We start from the raw sequence: 19,420 nt of genomic DNA, 5'->3' as shown, positions 1-19,420 counted from the left end.
AAATTCCTAAACTTCTTTTAAAGTTGAAACATATTGCATAATGAAAAGAAATTGGAATGAGTAATGAGTGCTGAGTTTGATTTCGAAAAAGCGCTTATTGCTGTAATGTCCAAATTAGGATTGCTGGTAACACTGTTAATCACAATTTTGACGTTGACAGCACGCTTCTCTCCAGTTTACGTTTTATTATTATTTTTACTGTTAAATAAATTTTTGCCAATTTTTATCATAATTTCATAATTCTTCAATAACTTGTTTATATTATCAAAAGAACACTGTGTTCAGTGATTACTTAAAGGTAAATGAAATAGATGAGCTCCTCAGATATTTTTTAATATTTTAAAATTTTGCCAGAGGACAATGGCCCTTCCAGTGAACTACAAGCAAGTGGCGATGCAAGTGGCGAGCCCCCAGGCCACAAGCCGTAAGACAAATCTTCCTATATTTATAAAAGTAGTTGGTTGAATTATTAGTTAAAATATTTGATATATTCCAGAATTAGATCTGCTTGAGATCGCATGAGTAAAGTGGAAGATAAACCTATGTTAAACTGTACAATAGATGGTCAAATTTTATGAATAAAAAGCATGTTACTTATGCCCTAGGTCAACTACAATTTACTTTTAATAAATCTACCTTTAAGCAGAATTGAAAGCAACTTGTACTAATGCTCTATATCCACTTGGATATTCTCCAAATAAGCTATTTAAAAAATTTTGAATTAGTACAATTTGCTAGGAGTTTAGTAGAATAGTGCTGATGATATGCTTTGTTTGTGTTTGTTGTTCAGATTTGATGTCAGCTGGCGCTCCCATGACTTTCAACATATTGAAAGGTAACTGCCTTTTTATTCTTTACATAGTTATTAACAATATCTAATTTCCTTGTAAAGCTTTAGTTCAATGCTTTGCCTTAACTGGGATATTAATTAAATAAAGCACACAAGTGTAAAATTGGTATAAAATATACCAATGTTATTAGTACAATTTGGTAGCTATATGTTGATGCTTATTAAGTTCTCAGCTATCAAACAATTTTTGATATTTTGCTAGTCAAACTTAATAAGCAAACTACTAAGTAACTATTATGAGATTCTATAAGGTAAGTTGGTAGTTTTAGCTTGAAGGGCATGCTTTGAATCAACTGTTTGTTATAATATTCTTTGGTTGAATTTAGGAAAAAGTATTAGTTGGATAAAAACCCCTTTTCACTTTTATAGAAAGACTTAGAGCATCAGGAAGTGCTGGCTCTTCTTCGGGAGTAAGTTTTAAAAAAATTATTTATAGGCTTTATAATTTAATATTATTGACAATTTTAACAGAAAGAGACTAATCCATTTATTTCAACTCCAAGTGGAAATCCTGCATTTGTACCTCAAAAACTTGGGGCAGGAAAAACAGTAAGAAACTCACAAAATCCACTTTTTAAAGTTTCCATAAACTAATTTTTTTATTGTTCAGAAAACTGAGTCAAAAATCCCAAAACCACCTAAGGCACCAGAAAAACCTTTGATGCCTTATATGAGATACAGTCGAAAAGTATGGGATACAGTTAAAGCCCAAAACTCTGATTTAAAATTATGGGAAATAGGAAAAATTATTGGGTCTATGTGGAGAGATCTGCCAGAAGAGGAAAAACAAGAGTATATTGAGGAATATGAACTGGAAAAGGTGCTTTAATTTAAAAAATCTTTGCACAATAAATTTTGATCTGAAATTAATAATTTTAGATTGAATATGAAAAATCTTTGAAAACATACCACAGCTCCCCTGCATACCAATCATATATTCAAGCCAAGAACAAGGGAAAATCTGGTAAGAACAACTTCAGAGTTCTTGCTTGTATCATCATAAGCACATTCCTGGCAAATCTAAGAATTATAAAATAGCTATTTTAGCTGCTCAAGGCCCTGATGGAGACTCCCATGAAAGATCATCCAGCTCCTCAAAACAAGCTGCAGATCGCAGAATTGAGATTCAACCTGCAGAAGATGAAGATGGTATTATTATTAACATTTATTTCTCTCAACAATATTTATGTTGGTTTTTCCAGATCAAGATGAGGGATATTCAGTGAAGCATTTGGCCTATGCACGCTATCTTAGAAATCACAGACTAATTAATGAAATTTTCTCAGATTCTGTGGTTCCAGATGTAAGATCAGTGGTCACAACTGGAAGAATGCAGGTGTTGAAGGTGGGTTTTAGGGTGTTGTATTGTATCATACTAATTTGGGTGGACTGGTAACGGTTCTCTATTGCAACTTGAGGTTTATTGTGACCAATTCAATGTGAGGCACCCTTGATGCCTTGGTGGTCATCCCTTAAGTATATTCAAGTTTCTTGTAAACTTAACAACCTCTCTGACTAGAGTCTTCTTTAGACTTTATGGCATGATTACTGCTCTGATGAACAGATTAAATGTTTGTATTTGGCATTGAAGGCCTAACCGTATTATATACATACATATGTATATAAAACGTAATTGTATATAAAGTTTAATTGGTGATTTCCCTTTGACTTCCTTTCACAAAAAGAAAAAATTATTTACGTTATTTAGAGACAAGTACAATCTTTGACAATGCATCAGAAGAAACTTGAAGCTGAATTGCAACAAATTGAAGAAAAATTTGAAGCAAAAAAGAGAAAATTTGTTGAGAGTAGCGAGCAGTTCCAAGACGAATTAAAGAAGGTATATATTCATGATTCATGATGAAAATATTGTTTGAATGAAAGATGTTTTTGCAGCATTGCAAACCTGCAGTTGATGAGGAAACCTTTTTGAGTATGGTGGAGAGACAGTATGAAATTGTAAAGAAAGAAAGAACAAAACCACAGGATGAGCTGAAGAAACCTGTTGTAAACGGTACTGGAGGGATTTCTCCTGCTACGGTTGTGCAGCAAAATGGACAAGCTGAGGTTTATTAAGATTTAAGGCGAAAATTCAGAATTGATTTTGACCATAATTGCAGCCAGAACCCATGGATACGACACCTTCACCGGTAGTTCCAGCTAATGGAGCTCCATCGCCGAAGGAATCCCCAGAAAAGCCCGTGGAAGCTGCTACCCAGCAGCCACCCCGTCTTCAACCACAAGTTGCTCCCCCCTCACATCAGGGGCAACCACCTTCTCAGTATAATACTCCACCAGCACCTCACGGTCCACCTCCTCATGTTTCACCTGTAAGTAGAAAGAAAAATTAGGTAGCATATAATGCTAATAATATGTTTTGAAGCCATCACATCAAGTTGCATCGGGTCCGCCACCATCGCCTCATCAACACCCTCAACCACAAGCACCACCACCACAGCCCCATCCAGGACCCATGATGCCTCCAGCGCAAGGACCACCACAACCATACCCTCAGCAGTACCCACCTCAAGGTATATGAATAAAGGCAGTTTGGAAGGATTTGCCGATACATTTATGTTGCATATGGTTTGTGGGTGGTAGAATTTCATAGATATTTTTAGGAGCTCCTGTTGCCCCTCCTCAAGGAGTGCCGTTACCAGCTAGACCTCCTCCCCCTCATCAAGGCTACGGATATCCTCCGGGACAACAAGGTCCTAATTATCCACCCCACCAGCAGGGATATCCTCCTGCAGGTCAATATACCGCGTACGGACACTATCCGCCTCAAAACTACCCTCCGCAATATCCTCCCCAGGTATGTATATACAAGTTTTAACTATAATGATGTATTAGCAATTATTATAAATATAATACTTTGTTTTAGAGCCGACCTCCGCATCCGTATACACCAGAAGCCCCGCTTGACGGTTCGGCGCCCCCTCCACCTTCTGCGGCACCTGCTCCACCTCCGGGAAACTATCAATCTCCTGACTCCACTCAAACATCACCAGTGGAGCCCGAGGAAAAAGGTAAGGTTGGTAAAGAATTACTCTCAATACAATAAATGGTGTGTTGTTAGATTTGAAGTACTGGTGGCCGTGTCAAAAGTATAGCATTAATGTTATTGGCATGTGGTATCAGTAATTTTTTATGTGTTTATGTGTTTTTGCTATATTGGATTGTACAGCTCAAAAATTTAATAAGATTTCTGTTTTTTCTTTGGAAAATACAACTAAATCAAAAAACGACGTAAAATACTTAGGAGTAATAATCGGTAAAAAACTGAAATTTACTATACTTGTCTCAAATATAAAAATAGAAGTTGCTAAACAGTTAAAATATTTTCCATCGCTGATATAGAAAGATAAAGAATCAGTACAAAAACTATAACAAAAATATACAAGTTATCTGCAGATCACTGTTAGACGACATACACATACTGAGAGCAAATACAACGGAAACAATTAAACAACACATACAAGGAACAACAGATTGCACTAAAAGTAATTACAAAGATTGGACACTCTGACAATCCATCTAACCAACTAATTACTATATGAATACACATACATGACAAAAAAAAATTAAATTTAGGCAAAATAATAATACAATGGTTACAACTGCACCATTTTGAACCTTTTTTGCCTACCAAAACGAACAAGACCATCCCGTTTTCTTTTCCCTTCAACCAACCACTTTATTGGATCATTTCCAAACAAAAATTTTTTCCTCTGCATTTTATGATTGATTATTCATGTATAGATGTCATTTTTATTGTTATAAAAGCCAAAAGACCAAATGGTCGATAGTCTTTTTCTCTGGAAATAAAGATTTAATATATGTACGTTTTGAAAGTGAATATATCTTCTAAAAAATCTGTGCCTTACGTTGTTTTTATTCGTTAGGAAAAAAAAAGGAAGGTGCCTCTAGCGAAAAGGAACAAGAAGAAAAGTAATTGAAAAGCCAGCTAATAATAGTTTTTAAGGACATTTGACATAAAGTTGATTAAAATAGTTTTAAAATGAATAGAAATTAATTATTAGTGATTTGTATTTCTCTAGAATAGCTGCAAAATGAATTGAATAAACTATTGTACCGAGGTAAAATTGTGTTTTAATTTAATTCATCTAAAATACAAAAAACAGTAGTTATTCATATTATTTACCTTTTTTGAAACTAAATATGATGCATATGAATAAGAGAGGGATCTTTAAAAAATTTAGTGGTAAGAATTACAATGTCATGACAATTATAATAGTTTTATGCTTTCATTTGAAATTGTTCCTGACACCAAGTATAACTTTTGCATTTTTGGTTCGACCCGTGAACCAACTAATGCAACCAAGAATATTTTTAAACAAGATAAACAACCTAACGTGGTTCCCAATTACTTAAAGAATCAGCTGTTCAATGTTTATATTTACTTAAGTTTAACCTCAAAAACGATCTGAAATTTTAAAACTATTTAAGTCTCAAATTGCATTGCTACAATTATCTTATCTATAAGTTATAATCTCCATTACAATACTCATTATTTGTTTATCGATTAATGATCATTTATATTTCTGTACAAGTCTCGAAGAAAAGCGTTTTTCATTTAAATTTCCAGGCTAAACTACCTCTTCTAAATGCCAATTGATTACAAGACCTATCTTGAGGTAGGTTGCTATGTGGCCTTACTCTTCTTCATAGTACCTATACAATACCCTAAGAATGTTATGGTTGAAGAAGCCTTTCAGGAATATCTTGCAAAGTATAATAAATCTTACCCAAACCAAACCATACATAAACATCATTTGGATGCATTCAAGGTAATTTCTAGGTATTGTCTTCTATCCTTACTTAAAAATCATTCTAGAAATCCTTAGAGTTGATTGATATGCTTAATGCTAACAAAACTAACTATAATTCTGCAAATTATGGGCTTACAAAATTCTCAGATCTGACTCCCGAGGAATTCATGTTGTTTCAAAATAATAGGCGCTCGGGCGTTTCAAAATATGTTAAACAAAACGATGTAGATCATTTTTTTTGGAGTGATAGTATACCTAAGATAATTGACTGGAGGGAGGCAGGAATGGTTTCCAAAGTAAAACAACAAGGAAATTGTGGGGCATGCTGGGCTTTTGCTGTTACTGAGTGTCTAGAATCCATGCAGGTAACTTAAGGATTTACTTTTACTGGATAATTACTTTTATGAAAGATTCTTAAAATAATAGGCAATCAAAGTTAAAATGTTGGTAGAATTAAGTGTTCAGCAAATGATTGATTGCTCAATGTATAACAGAGGGTGTGAGGGAGGAGACACTTGCTCTTTACTGCAGTGGCTGAAAGACTACAATATTACCATAGCTAATGAGATTGATTATCCCCTCAAACTCAAAGATCAAGAGTGCCAGAAGAGAGATATCAAAAGAGGAGTTCAAGTTAAAGATTATGTCTGTGAGAAGTTAGTGATTGACTCACGTACTTGATGATAGGATCGAATTTATTAGAATATTTTATGATATTTTAGCTTTGTTGGGCGGGAAAGTATCATTTTAAAACTCTTAGCTACAAAAGGACCAGTAGCTGTAGGTGTAAACGGCCAAACTTGGCAAAACTATGTGGGGGGAGTAATTCAGTTTCACTGCGATGGCAATTTAAGCCACGCAGTTCAAATTGTGGGCTACAATCTAACTGCAGAGGTTCCTTATTATATCGTGCGCAATTCGTGGGGCGAGGATTTCGGAGACAATGGCTATTTGTATATTGCCATTGGGAGCAATGTATGTGGAGTGGGATATGAAGTAGCAGCTTTAACTCTTGTTTAAAAGGGTTGTGATTGCTTTTTAGTTTCTCATTGATTGCAGAGATTAGTCTAAGCAACAAGCAAAAGATGATATAGAACGATCTGTAAAATTAAAATGAAATGTAAAAAAAACGAATTTGATTGAACGCAGGATGTATGCTTTCACTAAAAAATGTGCTATTTCTTAAAGCTTAATTTTAGGGATTATCTGAAATTGCATTAATTTTAAAGAGTTATAATATATTTGTTGTTGATGTTTAGACATAAATTTAGATGATTTTTTATCATTTCATGTTAAACATACCTATATTAAAAACCGATTTGAACTACAAAGTTTTCTTTTTCTTGTTTTAAAAAGCCAATTTCGATAATGATCATTGTATACAATTAAATAATACCCTCAAGTGGAAAGGAAACGGTAACCATATATTAATTTAAACTCATCTTTGGAAACAATCTACAGTACAATCACGATAATATGGACCCTCACTGTTACGAATGATTCAGTAATATGAACGCTCTATTTATAAGCATTTACTATTTTATAATATGAACAAAGCAAAATCTCCTTGGTGTGAACATTATAACTAAAATCATATTCTTGTTTCAATATGTTTAATCGTACACACATTATTCTAAGAATTCTCCTTATTGAACCCTGAACAACACTCTATATAGGTGACTCGGAACTGTATTGATGATTATTACCTGATAAAACTTTTGTCGCACTGGCTGAAAATAGTGCTCCTGATCTAAAAATCATCAAACGACGGGTAACATTTTTAGGCTGTACTAATGCTTCAGGTTCACATAAAGGAAAATTAATAATTAAAGGGAAAATCTTGGGTGTTTCAAGAATTTCAACAATCTTTATAGGGTGTTCATGAAATGACTGAGCAACGCTTGACCATAAATTCCTGAATCAAAAATAAGGCGTTGTAGGTAAACTTACCTATATCCAATGTGGCTTCGTTTTGCCGCAACAGGGTACCAAAGTTCTTAAATTAATATCGTTTTCTCGAAATAATTACTAAACAACTACATACTATATAAATTGACCTCTTTTGACGTGAGCGGATTTTTTTTAATGCTTGGAAATATTTAAAATACCGCGATGGTACCCCCTGTACGAATGACTTGAATTTTTTTCTCTGTCACAAGATGACTTTATTTTGAAACTTTTTTGTCTTTTGTAAAATTTTCTTCAGGCATACAGTTTCTCTATAAAAAGTTATTTATAATACGATCCAGGTAGCTTACAATTAATCATTGTTGTTTAATAGGAATGAGAACATTAAAAGATTTTTAATTCGAGATAATTACTAATTTAATTTCATTCTTATAGCAAATGTTCAAAATGTTGATCGTTTTCCTGAATATACAAATAAATTCGTCTCAAAAAATTAATCTGTACTTTGGGCGTTCTGTCGGGCTTATTTTTAAAATAGCCTGCAGCATTGAAAAAAATCAATATTAATTCCTGAGAAAAAATTAATATTCATTTCTGAAAATATTTAATTTTACTTCCTGAAAAAAATTTTATATTCATTCTTTTAAAAAAATCTTGAAACAGTTAGTGTTTCAAATTAATTTCGACTTGAAGCAGAGGCGTAGAGTTAAGACCTGAAACACAAAAAAGTTAAAATTCCTGGAAAAAAAACAATTTAAGTCTTCGAAACAGCGCAAGTTGTATTATCATTCTTCGGCCACGTTCAAAGATGGTTCTAAGTACCTTCCAAAAGGATCAAAATTGCAAATAATTTAGATTTTTAACTAAAATTCTAATTACGTCGTTCTCATTGAGCCGACAAAACTTAACTGTGAACCATAAGAAACCACCATCAGAATTTACCCCTAGGTACCAAAAGCGTGAGCCAGAATCAAGTCAGCAACATCCACTTTCACTTGCTTGGTCAGTTATTCGCTGAGTCAGTTATATAGTGTACCTCACGAGTCTTTAGAACAAAAGAAATTTCGATTATTAGTGCAGCGCAAATTACGAACATCTTGTTCAATGCCGCGCTAACATTCCAGTGAATCATCTACGAAGTGATATCAGTACGACCTGCCCTTTGTAAAAGTACAGCTCATCGGTCTTGGAAACAATACATGGGATGTTTCCGAATTTAGTAAAATGAAAGAAAAATTGCAAATTCGAGGCAGCAGATTCATTATGCAAACATACCCTGACAGAATAAAAAATACATTTCCTATTGTAAAGAGAACTTGATCGAAAAAGACGTCAGATGTTTTTTGAGAACAATACGAATTTACAATTTCATACGGTATTAAAAACGTCTTGTTTATGATTAATATACATGTGTATATAATAAAGATAAAGCCAGTATCAACCTTAATATTTTCTCTCGGCCTGTTAAAAACGTAACAACTCCGAGGGCTGAATGATATATGTGAACTTATAAATTTAATTCTCTTATAAACAATGGCCATAAGCATTGTATCGCGATCCTGCAGAGACGTTTCCTCCTTCATCAAATTTGTAATTTTTATAGAAAACTAACTAAATTGTATAATCAGAGGGCATTTTGTAAAGCTATAGCGCAGTGTTATAAAGCGCATCGAAACAATAGATTTGAGAATTTTTTTAAGACAATTGCCCTACGCGTTCCCGAGATATTGATGATTCGAGTTTAGGAAGTGGCAAAAGAAGCATACTGGTCCTCTTGGAATTTAAAGATAAATTCTAATATTAATAAATATGATAATAATTTTCTTTCTGTTTATTGTTTAATAAGATTGTTCGCAAATAGGGTAATTAAAATACCTATTTCATTATATTTTCTTTATTTTAATAGCACAATTTTTTCTAATATCATTTATTTATCATTTATTAGACACCGATTTTGAAATGGCATCGGAAAATGTATTATTATCTTCTCTTTGCTACCAACGGTGATTTAAACTAACCTGATATAATCATACTGGCACGTTTATTGTAAGTAATACACATATGGGAAGAAGGGCCAGATAAAACCAATATCATTTCGCTCTGTTAAAACTTTAACAACTTCGAGAGTTGCATAATGATTGTGATCTAATAAGCAATAGCCATAAGGATAATGTGCCGACCCTGCAGGGACAAACTCTTCTTCACCGAATTATCCAGAATTATATTTTTTTAATAACACGTTTCTAACTGATGCAGGCAACTACTTCAATATTTGCAATAAATATATAGATATAATTCTACCTCTCGATCAACTTTCTGAAGGCCTTCTTACCATTTATTTTTATAATAAGAATTATTGGGAACTCGATTAAGAATAGGTATCTTTGGTACTTTCTATTTCTATAGATATTCTACCAATCAACTGGGATGGCACCACATTTTTTCATTTAAATTTTTGGCGTTGGCGTCTTCGATTAACACTATTTGAGTTAAAACTACTCGTTTTTCTAAGTTGCCTTTCAATACTCGCGAAAGTTCGATAATTCGGAATTCTGCGATTTGGATATTTGTTACGATAGACTCTGACACTCCTACTTCCAATTCCTTCACAGAATTCACATCCTAAAAGCATTTACACGTTTAATTTATGATTCCCCTAACCTTCACTACTATGAACCCTTCCGGTAGTATGCACGTCTCAAAATTTTTTTGTGTTCATATTATCGCGATTGTACTGTATTTGAGACACATAAAAACTGATACTTAAAGCCTCAGAATAAGGTCGTAAAAGGCGGAAATTTAATAATATAGCATCAGGAATTTACGACCCGAACCTGCGGGCCCTCGGAGGTATGGGACCAATTTTTCTTCTTTAAACTGCCACGTAATGTGTTGTACCCCTGTGATTGGTTAAAACGGATGTCCCATCAGGAAAATAAAGACAAATGTTAGAACGAAATCACGTCAAAAACTAAATCATCCTTTTGGAATATGATAAAAGTAAGAGTTTTGGGATTAGCATCTTTCAAAAGAAGAGAACGCCCGCATTGTTGACCATCTGTACGAAAGATAAGCAGGCCTTCCGCCACTTGAGCCACATGAAACCCAATAGCCTACATCACATGTTGTGTCTGTCACGTTCATTATTGTTTGAGATGTTTTAAAGGAAATGGGCCTTTACTAATTAAAGCAGTCTAAGTTCTTTTAAATTTATATGAGAAAGAATCTTTTAATGATTGCCATGATATGTAAAAGTGCTGCTCGATTTCTGTAAAAGATAGAAATTCAAGGAAAAATCGTATTTACTGCTATATACTGGATCTAAATTAATAGATTTTTAATATCGTTTTATAGATTAGCTTCAATAGAATAACGTCCATTTTTTTATCCGTGGCAAAAATACGTGCGATTAGTAAATCACAATTAAAAAAAAAAAGATTTTTTTTATTATGGAGAACCGTCCATTCAATCGTCATTGACTAAAACGTTTTTTTAGCTTAAGGTTCAGTAGGTCTAAAAATGATATTGTGGTACCTTTATCATACAGCCTGAAAAAAAGATACTACTCTGTTAAAGGTAGTCCGTCCTTGGCGAATTAAACGAGGCAAATGCATTCGAAAGGCAGCAAGCAATATAAATTAGAATCGTATTAAAATATTGTTATTTTAGACACAATACTTTGAAAGGTTTTTAAGAAAAACCAGTTTCTGTCTACCCCTATAAGGGATTGATATCTCTGTAGGGTGAGCCTATAGGACATAAAATTGTATGAACTTGTCATGTTATGTTCATGTGTTCTATAAGGCTAAGGGAGATTGCTCACATATTCTGGGACATCCTGTATAAACTCTAACCCCGGTTGTAGTATGTAGTTATGTTAGCAGTATTAACATGCTTTGAACCTCACACTACTATATATAAGATGTTACTTACATATATGCGATATCCTACAACTACCGATGGGAGACTCCAAAGAAGATCAACTTTGAAGCAGTTGTAGCGGAATCTAAATTTGTAAATATGTAGAGCTCCTACTATCGCGATTTTTTGATAAATTATAATCCAAATTTTGAAAATAACACGCTTGAAACACTAAAAAAAAGTAAATTTTAGTGATTTTCTTACTAGAACTAATTACTTTTTGAATAATTTTCGCCATGACAGGAAAATTTTCAAGTATGTATAAAAAACTGACATTCGAGGTAACGGCCATCTTAAAAAAGAGGCCGCGGTATCATGCGTCATCAAACGTAGTCCGTCTAGACAATTTATTACTGACATTTATTTAATTATGTAAAATATTTTGATTTTATTTATTACAACCCATGCATGAACTTACAACAATAAGGAAGAAATGAACAAAAATCAAATTCAAGCAAAATGAAATGCTTTATTAAATACACCACTGCAATAATACACGCTTTTAACAAACTGATATGACTTATCAAACATCGTACTTAAAATATTTGGACATACTCAAATTCCTTAAAAATAATAATAAATAGTTATAAAATATATTAACGAACAGAGATGTAAAGGAAAAGGAACCATATCTCTATGGAGGCAAAATGCTGCGGTTGAAAGGCGTTTTTGTCCACCCTTAAAAATTCTCAAATATCTTTACCATTTTACCTGTCTTATCTGCTATGAAAGATATAAAACCTTTTCCTAAAAACGTAGGCCCTTCGTCTGCACTCTTGGACGTATCTTAGCGACCAGGTAATTTTTCATTAACTTTTCGTTCATTTGTGTGATAAGTGACCCGAATGGAATGCGTCAGAGTATATAGGAATGTATTAGGGTCCTCTCACGCGAATTTCAATGAAAAACTGCACAGACGAAAAGGCGCTATTATTATAGAGTTCCAAATTGACCTGAACTACTGACTAGGCACACTTATGTATATCATTAACAAGAAACTCGTCTAGATGAAAAAATAGAAACTTCCAATCAACCAAATAAAACAAATACCTCTAAGTATTAAAAAAATCGTTCCGACCTTGTTGCCGGACTACAACACTGTTTTTTTTGCAAATTTTTAAAAATACTTTATATTGTTACAACATATAAATTATCAAGATATTTTTAACAGGACCAACAGTGTATACATGGAATGCGGATAATGTGCTTCAAATTGTCATGTGACACCCGTTAGTTTAACATTTGAATATATTACAAAATAAACTTTTCAAACTGTAGCTACATGATTCTGTATACGTGGACCTCCCTTGGTATATGGTGGAATATTATCAATATCAATGTAATGGAATAAATATGATTGTCATTAGATTTAGTTTAGTTGTGGAATGGCGGAGCTCAGTTAAATGATTGTAACTCTGATCCTTGGGCAGAGTTTGAGCTATAATAACAATAAACTAAAATTTGGCCCACGGAGATTGGACGCAAAAGAGAGTAGAAAAACAGAAGATTTTTGTGTCGGGATAAATTTATACAGGATGGCTCATTTTAATTGCAACGCAAAGAAAGTCTTTATTCGTTTTCTTGATGTTTATTAAGATGAAGGAGCTGCGTTCTGAGTGAGCGTATCGCCTTAAGCATAGGACGCTTAAGAGATCGTCGAGACGCGGATTCTGATTGGCGGCAGCTGCTGTATTGGTCTTACCGCTTAAGAAACAGAAGAAGCGGTCGATCGGTTTCAACATTTTCTCTTTATTTTTGAATATACGTAACTTTGCAATTATGTTGAACCACCCCGTAGGCACCTAATAACGTTTTCAATACGGAACAAGGGAGTTAATCCCGAGGTTTTAATTAGTAAGGATTGTATTGGAATAAATCAAATACCACGTTAATTTTCTCTATAAGAAACTTATTATCTCTTCCTATACAGATCCATCCAGCTAAAAATATTAATACGTTAATTGGGGAGACCCTGGAGTTAATAACCCGGCAAAATTTGTGTAAAAGGCCGAGTGGAGCCACGTTATCGTCGTCAAAAAGGTATCGAGTAAACGACTTTCGCCATAAGGAGGCGTTTAAGTGAAAAGTTAGATTGAAAAAAGAAAGTTTCTCCAGGATGGGCCCCATCGAAAAACCATCACCACTTCAATTATTGTATCAGATTCACACATTTAATAACAGTTTTAATTTAACAACTCTCAAAATACCTCTGCGTTAATCGTAATGTGCTAACAAGTGGAAATTTCCAACATTTCTTATTGTCCACTTGGATTTTGGGTTAATTCAATGATTATCCTCGAAAATTCTATACATATCAGATTCGGATCATTGTATCGAGAACTGAACATTGTGTATATAGCATTAAAACTGTAGTACGTATGTAGTTATAACAAGCGTGTGTGTATTTATAATAATAAAGGTTAAAAAGCGCATGCAAGTAGATAGGCCAAGCCGCTATACAACACTGGCCATCACCGCTATAGGCCACTACAAAAACAGTTTTTTAAAATTTCATTGTTTCAATTATGTATGTAACAAACGTTTAGCACAAAAATATATTACAATATATTGCCTTTATTTTTTTGCTAGTAAAGTAGATAAAACAACGCATCAGTCTTAATAGTTTTAAGAAGAATTTAGCTGGCGCATGAGGGAGGTAAACAGCGACTACTAATGGAACAGAGAAGCACCGCTATATCCCAAGACACGAACAATATTGTAACAAACACCAAGACACTTATTAATATACACAATATCAGCGGGTGCTAAAGGCAAACCTTGAAATTTCGAGAATTGCAAAGAACCTGGAACTGTTTGCTACATTTTTGGTCCCAATTTCAAAATTGGCGTTGGGATATTTCATTCATTGAAGAGTCACAGGCACTAACTACTAATTACTACAAAGTAAGCACGAAACGTGCGCCGGAGCAACAAAGTAATCGCGGTTACTTTAGAGGATTCTAGTACAATAAAAGAAGCACATTATCAGGAGGCCATGTGAGAAAATGGCTTGGATATGTGTGTGATTTTGTTTAACACAGGGTAATTTCTAGGACACGTAACACGCAAACTATTGCTATCAAAATGCGTGATGTTATCGATGGCAGGAACATTAACGGACAAAGCAGCTATATGCTATCGAAATGGCGTGTATGCAGGGCCGGCGGCGCTGATCCGCATCCGTTCCGCTCTATAGCTATTTGCTTGAGACAGGGACAATAAAACTAACTTTGAAAGTGAGAATAACAACATTACAGCACAACCTTTGTTCAAATTCTGGGGAAACAACTGGAGCGAATTACAAATCAGCTGCCGCCTTTAAATTCGCAGTCGAAAATTGCAAGTTCATTATTCTGCTCGATTATTTCGCAATCGGAGCCTTTCATACGGAGTTAACTCGCCGACGCTCAAACTTGAAATTTTCGCAATGAAAGTGTGTGAAGTGTGCGATTCACAACAATTAAACATTAATTTATATTCGTATATCAGTCCTAACGAGTATCTAAAACTACCATTCAATAAAGAGGAAAAGGTTTCTTGCCTCTGGAACTGTACAACTATAATAAATTAGAACCCGAGAGCTGCGACGTTACCTGGAAATAGAACCTGAAAATGCGAAAATCAAAATGGGGCGGTTACTTCGTAGTTACCGTGGGATCTCCCTTTTTGATGGGTTCTGCCAAATTTGAAATGATCGCAAAACTCCTTTCTCAGTAATGTATCACAAATTGATCTGCCTTTTCATACTTAATTGAAAATTCGAACAGCGGGAGTTCGTTTCGCACTTAATGTTCTGCAGGGCCGTTATCACCATTTCTTCAAAAATCGGTAACAGAAGCCTTTTTGCACGGCTCGTCGAGATCCACGGGGATCAACAGGCGGGTTGTATAAAGAGAATCGCGATATCCCATTTTTTAACTTTTTACTTATTTCCCAAACGAGCAAAAACGCTTTTTACTTAAATCACTTAAGTTCGTCCGAATTTTGGAAAAAATGCAAAAATATTTCTTAATTTAAAAAATTCAAAGTGATCCAACGCGTCAATACGCGCCTTTCCGATGTGAAACTAGATTTTATCGTCCTAAATATAGATAATTTATTCTGAGAAATCAAGCGCAGCAATGATTTTCAAAAATATCAAAAGAACGCAATCTCCAGGTTGGTAAATCGCATTGAAAAACTCAAAGAGGCACCTACATGACGTTCGAAATAGTCGGAACGTTAAAAAGAAGATTGTGATTTATGCCTGTAAATTTAAAAGAATTATGGAAATATTGGGGAGACAAATACGCCACTGATTTTCATGGAAACTGAAAAGTCAATCACATATTGATCGTTGTAAATGGTCCTCTATAATTCTACCTCTATGGAGTTTCCTCTTCCGAGCACGCGCGCAGTTCGAAAGACTACCTTACTATTAAACATTCATAAGTATATTATTGCTCGTAGCGCCATCTTACGATTTTGAAAAAAGTTGCCATGTTCAATTCGTTTCCAAAACGACGATGTTTTTACGGACGCCGTCCTTGCATCAAAGTATTAACGGCACAATAACCACTTGTGATACATCACTGCACAGGAATTATCAACTGCTCCTTTCTCTTAAATCTTGGATATGGTATTAACTGTAACCAAAATATTCTATACTCACTAACGTGCGCTTTTTAATAACTAAATTATTTAATATCAAAAACAACTCTATAACGAAAGTTTTGGCACTTGTGTTTGTTGCTTGTACGGAGGTTTTTCATTCTCTAAAAACGTTACATCATGTCGTTTCGGTTGTTTTTGGCTGAAACTTAGATATGTATTGGTTTTCATGTGCCACTTAGGATGCCAGAAAATTTGTTAATAATTAGAAAAAGACTTATTGCAATTGAAACGACGAAAATGTATATTTACCTCATCAGTCCCCCCGGAAATTCTATCAGAGATTCGTACCTATTGCTTTGTAAAATGTTATTAGTGTCAACAGTAATAATAGGAGTCCAATGAAGTATTCAATTCCATAACATTTATGTCGTAAAATATAGTATATTGCCAAATTAATATGGAACATATACCTAGCCTGAACTAAAATCGACTCGTTAAAAATTCCTACAGTCGAAGAGTATTGGTGTTTATTCATGAAGGCGTTTTCTACTTATCCTATATAGTTCCTACAACGTCAGAAAATTCAAAAGCGCATGTCAGCACTGATCCTCGGGCTCGAATTCGGCGCACTCTCGGATCTAAACAATACTAAATATAGCCAAGGACGCACTAAGCACATAAAAATACAATATGTATATAATATATATTTTTGATATAAAACGACTAGATACGACATAAGCAGGTCTTGGTCGGATGCGTTTTGGGTATCGCGAGATCCAGCCAACAAGCAAACTAGAATGGGAAATGAATAAGTGATTTTTTAACAGTCAAAATACACTTACGATAACGTTTATACAGTACAACAAGTTACATATTTGGTGTTTCGTTACGAAAATATCGAAAGTGGAGGAAGAGCACATTTTTGCTACATCTATAATGGGACTTCATTCATATTGTCGATCTGGCACTAACTTGACTTTGACTTGTAGGGAGTTCTAAAAACGATGTTTCTGAGTTTTGATTGAGAGCAAAAATCCTTGTATTGAACATTTTTTGATTAAAGAATTTGATTATAAAGTTTCGATAGTACATATGTGCCTTTATGGCGATCGACAATACAACGCTCGTATGGGAATAACCCAATTTCATTAATAACAGAAAGCAGCCGTTTTGACGAGTTTTTCAATTCAATCCTTGCAGAAAAAAACAATACTTTGTTAATTGGTATGAAATTGCAAACGCACTGGCTCGAATGCATCGGAAACGTATAATTACGTTTTGTAGATAAATTGGTGCATTAAAATTGGTCAAAATAAAGGGCTTTAACTAACTTTTATATGCGATGCCTGAGGTTTCTGCAAGCATTAAAGCAAATTCCCAGCTTTTTTTAGTACCTCCGTTGCAAAAGTGATAACTTCGGGATTTGGGAAGGCATTTCCGATAAATCACAGTCTGTTAAGAGGTTTCTGATCATGCGCAACGGCTGAATATTCACCACGAAACCCGCCACTAATTTTCGTAAACTTTTTTCTATGCTTGACATTTCATAACTTGGAACTCTGCGTTTTCGAGATCTCCCAATTTTTCCACGCATGAAATTGAATTGAGACAACTCGGGTTTTTATCCATAAAACTTCCCGTGTACGTTTGGACTAATGGCATAGAATAAAGAGTTTGCGGAACCAAGGGCGAAGCGGTTTCGACGTTTTTGGTCCACTGTCATTGGATCTTTAGGATTTACTCTAGAACTCCGAAGGAACCAATGTGGTGGTGGCATTGGGAGAGGTGTTTGGGATGTGGACAATGCGACATAACTCGCTTTAACAGTGCAGAACAACAATGACTTTCCAACATGAGCAAAAGTTATAAAAATGTGATTTACGAACATCCTATGCGGCTATGCACAACGTAACTAACAAACTATAATACTGACGTTAGAAATGGTTATTGATAAAGAATATTATTATCAAAATATGTAGGTATGTTTCGCTAAAGTTATAAAATGTTTTAGCCACCACCGGACAGAGATATCTGCCGAATACTGTATACTTACATGGTGGCCGCAACGAGAAATTCCATAAACCATAAGCTTGGGGAACTGATGTGCTGAAGTACACATAGTCAAGGGATGCTATTTACTATTTACACACTCCACCTGAAGAGGTCTGTTCCCTATAGTAATTGACATGAAAGTTTAACGTAACCTTTTCTGAGTTTACGCCGGCAAATGACGCGCGAGAGGGGTTTGGTCAGTTAGGTGTCCCGGAACACCAAGTCCAGAACCTCTATAGAACAGTTTTTATGTGGGAGTTTGTGCGTCTGTCTAGATAACATTATACTTTATGGTAAGTTTTTAGGCAAACGTCAACGCCATTTGCCGGAACAATTGGATATATCACTAGAGTCGTTACCAGAAGAAACGTGTTGCTGAATCAGTCTTACCGAAAAATATCTATATATTCGTAACCAGAGAGCAAATAATGTTTCGCTCCAAAATGGAAATATGTAGTAGAGCAGAAGACAATGTAGTCGAGTCTTAACACAAGTGTTTGATGATGAGGACCTCTTTATCAGAGGCTGAGTAGGCATTATATTGCCGAAAATGTTCAATGTTGGAATCTCGGTAACTGCAACATAAAGCTTTAAACAACTACAAATGCGTTAAACCGACTTTGGCATTCGCTTAGCACCAAACCGATAGGTCTCCAAGAATAAGAAAGTTATGAGGGAATTAAGGAAGGTTTCAGAAACGTCGGAAATAACGACGTTTCTTTCTCTGCTGCCAACCGTGTGGTAACGCTCAAATTCATACTTCCCAAAGTTTAAATTGATTCTGTATGTCTCCTAGTTCCCTAGATTCCAACGTGCCTATAGTACAATCTTATAGAGGACGCCCTATACATCAATATAATCAGTTTCTTTAACTTACCTACTCTTACCCAATCGCTTTTGCGGCTTACTCCCTCTGGATCCAATCTCAACTTTCCATTGTAATTTCTCAGTTCCGGGAAACTAATTACAACTTCAGATAAGTTGAACTTAAACTTAGCAGCTTCAGCCCCTGAAAAGTGGTCCTCGTGCTTAATAATCAATAATTCATATAGGTGTTTGTTAATATTAGTTTAGTTATTCACCTAATTTCGAATGATATTAGTATTATTATTAATAATAGGGGCTTAATAGTTAGCGGTTCAACAAACTCCTATAAGAATAAACGTTCTAGAATATAATTGTTTAAAGACTACACTAAAAAATATCATCTGCTAACCATCGTTATTAATGTTATTGAAATAACCCACCCGTAATGGCCTTTATACTAAAAGTACCAATAATATGCAAGTAGTGAGATTTCCAG

The 19,420-nt window shown here is 34.6% G+C and overlaps 2 protein-coding genes and 1 long non-coding RNA gene across 9 annotated transcripts; 2 read left to right on the top strand and 1 right to left on the bottom strand.

The window, feature by feature from the left end:
• The first annotated feature begins 142 nt into the window (after positions 1 to 142).
• On the top strand, positions 143 to 4,933 carry Bap111 (Brahma associated protein 111kD). 6 transcript variants are annotated; one of them, XM_066389950.1, is made up of 16 exons: positions 143 to 298; positions 355 to 424; positions 791 to 835; positions 1,220 to 1,260; positions 1,322 to 1,399; positions 1,461 to 1,670; positions 1,730 to 1,814; positions 1,907 to 1,999; positions 2,053 to 2,195; positions 2,559 to 2,690; positions 2,747 to 2,917; positions 2,971 to 3,180; positions 3,234 to 3,381; positions 3,472 to 3,665; positions 3,735 to 3,884; positions 4,756 to 4,933. In XM_066389950.1, exons 2-16 carry the CDS (start codon positions 361 to 363, stop codon positions 4,807 to 4,809), a joined length of 1,818 nt encoding a protein of 605 aa, XP_066246047.1. In that variant the 5' UTR covers positions 143 to 298; positions 355 to 360; the 3' UTR covers positions 4,810 to 4,933. The 6 variants fall into 6 exon arrangements, with proteins under 6 accessions (XP_066246047.1, XP_066246045.1, XP_066246046.1 ...); XM_066389948.1 differs by having other exon boundaries at positions 1,898 to 1,999; XM_066389949.1 differs by having other exon boundaries at positions 1,889 to 1,999; positions 3,735 to 3,879.
• Positions 4,934 to 5,393: 460 nt separating this feature from the next.
• LOC136408845 (cathepsin O-like) lies at positions 5,394 to 6,706 on the top strand. Its single transcript, XM_066390031.1, has 4 exons — positions 5,394 to 5,661; positions 5,709 to 6,008; positions 6,070 to 6,299; positions 6,366 to 6,706. The coding sequence occupies exons 1-4, from the start codon at positions 5,479 to 5,481 to the stop codon at positions 6,661 to 6,663; spliced, it is 1,011 nt and encodes a 336-aa protein (XP_066246128.1). The 5' UTR covers positions 5,394 to 5,478; the 3' UTR covers positions 6,664 to 6,706.
• Positions 6,707 to 11,921: 5,215 nt separating this feature from the next.
• LOC136408805 (uncharacterized) lies at positions 11,922 to 18,652 on the bottom strand. Of its 2 annotated transcripts, none has more exons than XR_010752132.1 (2): positions 18,119 to 18,652; positions 11,922 to 16,857 (listed from the first exon to the last, which is right to left on the bottom strand). It is a non-coding gene; the product is annotated as an uncharacterized lncRNA (long non-coding RNA). The 2 variants fall into 2 exon arrangements; XR_010752131.1 differs by lacking the exon at positions 18,119 to 18,652 and adding an exon at positions 16,908 to 17,674.
• Between the last annotated feature and the right edge of the window lie 768 nt (positions 18,653 to 19,420).

The sequence above is a fragment of the Euwallacea similis genome, chromosome 5 (assembly GCF_039881205.1).
Source record: "Euwallacea similis isolate ESF13 chromosome 5, ESF131.1, whole genome shotgun sequence".
Taxonomy (NCBI): domain Eukaryota; kingdom Metazoa; phylum Arthropoda; class Insecta; order Coleoptera; family Curculionidae; genus Euwallacea; species Euwallacea similis.
The sequence above is the reverse complement of the archived record's forward strand: the minus strand, read 5'-3'. Positions and strand labels throughout refer to the sequence as shown.

Bases quoted from the DNA above. Each gene is read 5' to 3' on its own strand.
- Bap111 (XM_066389947.1), top strand. From the start codon at position 361: ATGGCCCTTCCAGTGAACTACAAGCAAGTGGCGATGCAAGTGGCGAGC. The intron at 2,691-2,746 runs GTATATATTCAT...ATGTTTTTGCAG, and splicing joins TCCAAGACGAATTAAAGAAG to CATTGCAAACCTGCAGTTGA. The intron at 3,666-3,734 runs GTATGTATATAC...ACTTTGTTTTAG, and splicing joins CTCCGCAATATCCTCCCCAG to AGCCGACCTCCGCATCCGTA.
- LOC136408845 (XM_066390031.1), top strand. From the start codon at position 5,479: ATGCCAATTGATTACAAGACCTATCTTGAGGTAGGTTGCTATGTGGCC. The intron at 5,662-5,708 runs GTAATTTCTAGG...AAATCATTCTAG, and splicing joins ATCATTTGGATGCATTCAAG to AAATCCTTAGAGTTGATTGA. The intron at 6,009-6,069 runs GTAACTTAAGGA...TTAAAATAATAG, and splicing joins AGTGTCTAGAATCCATGCAG to GCAATCAAAGTTAAAATGTT.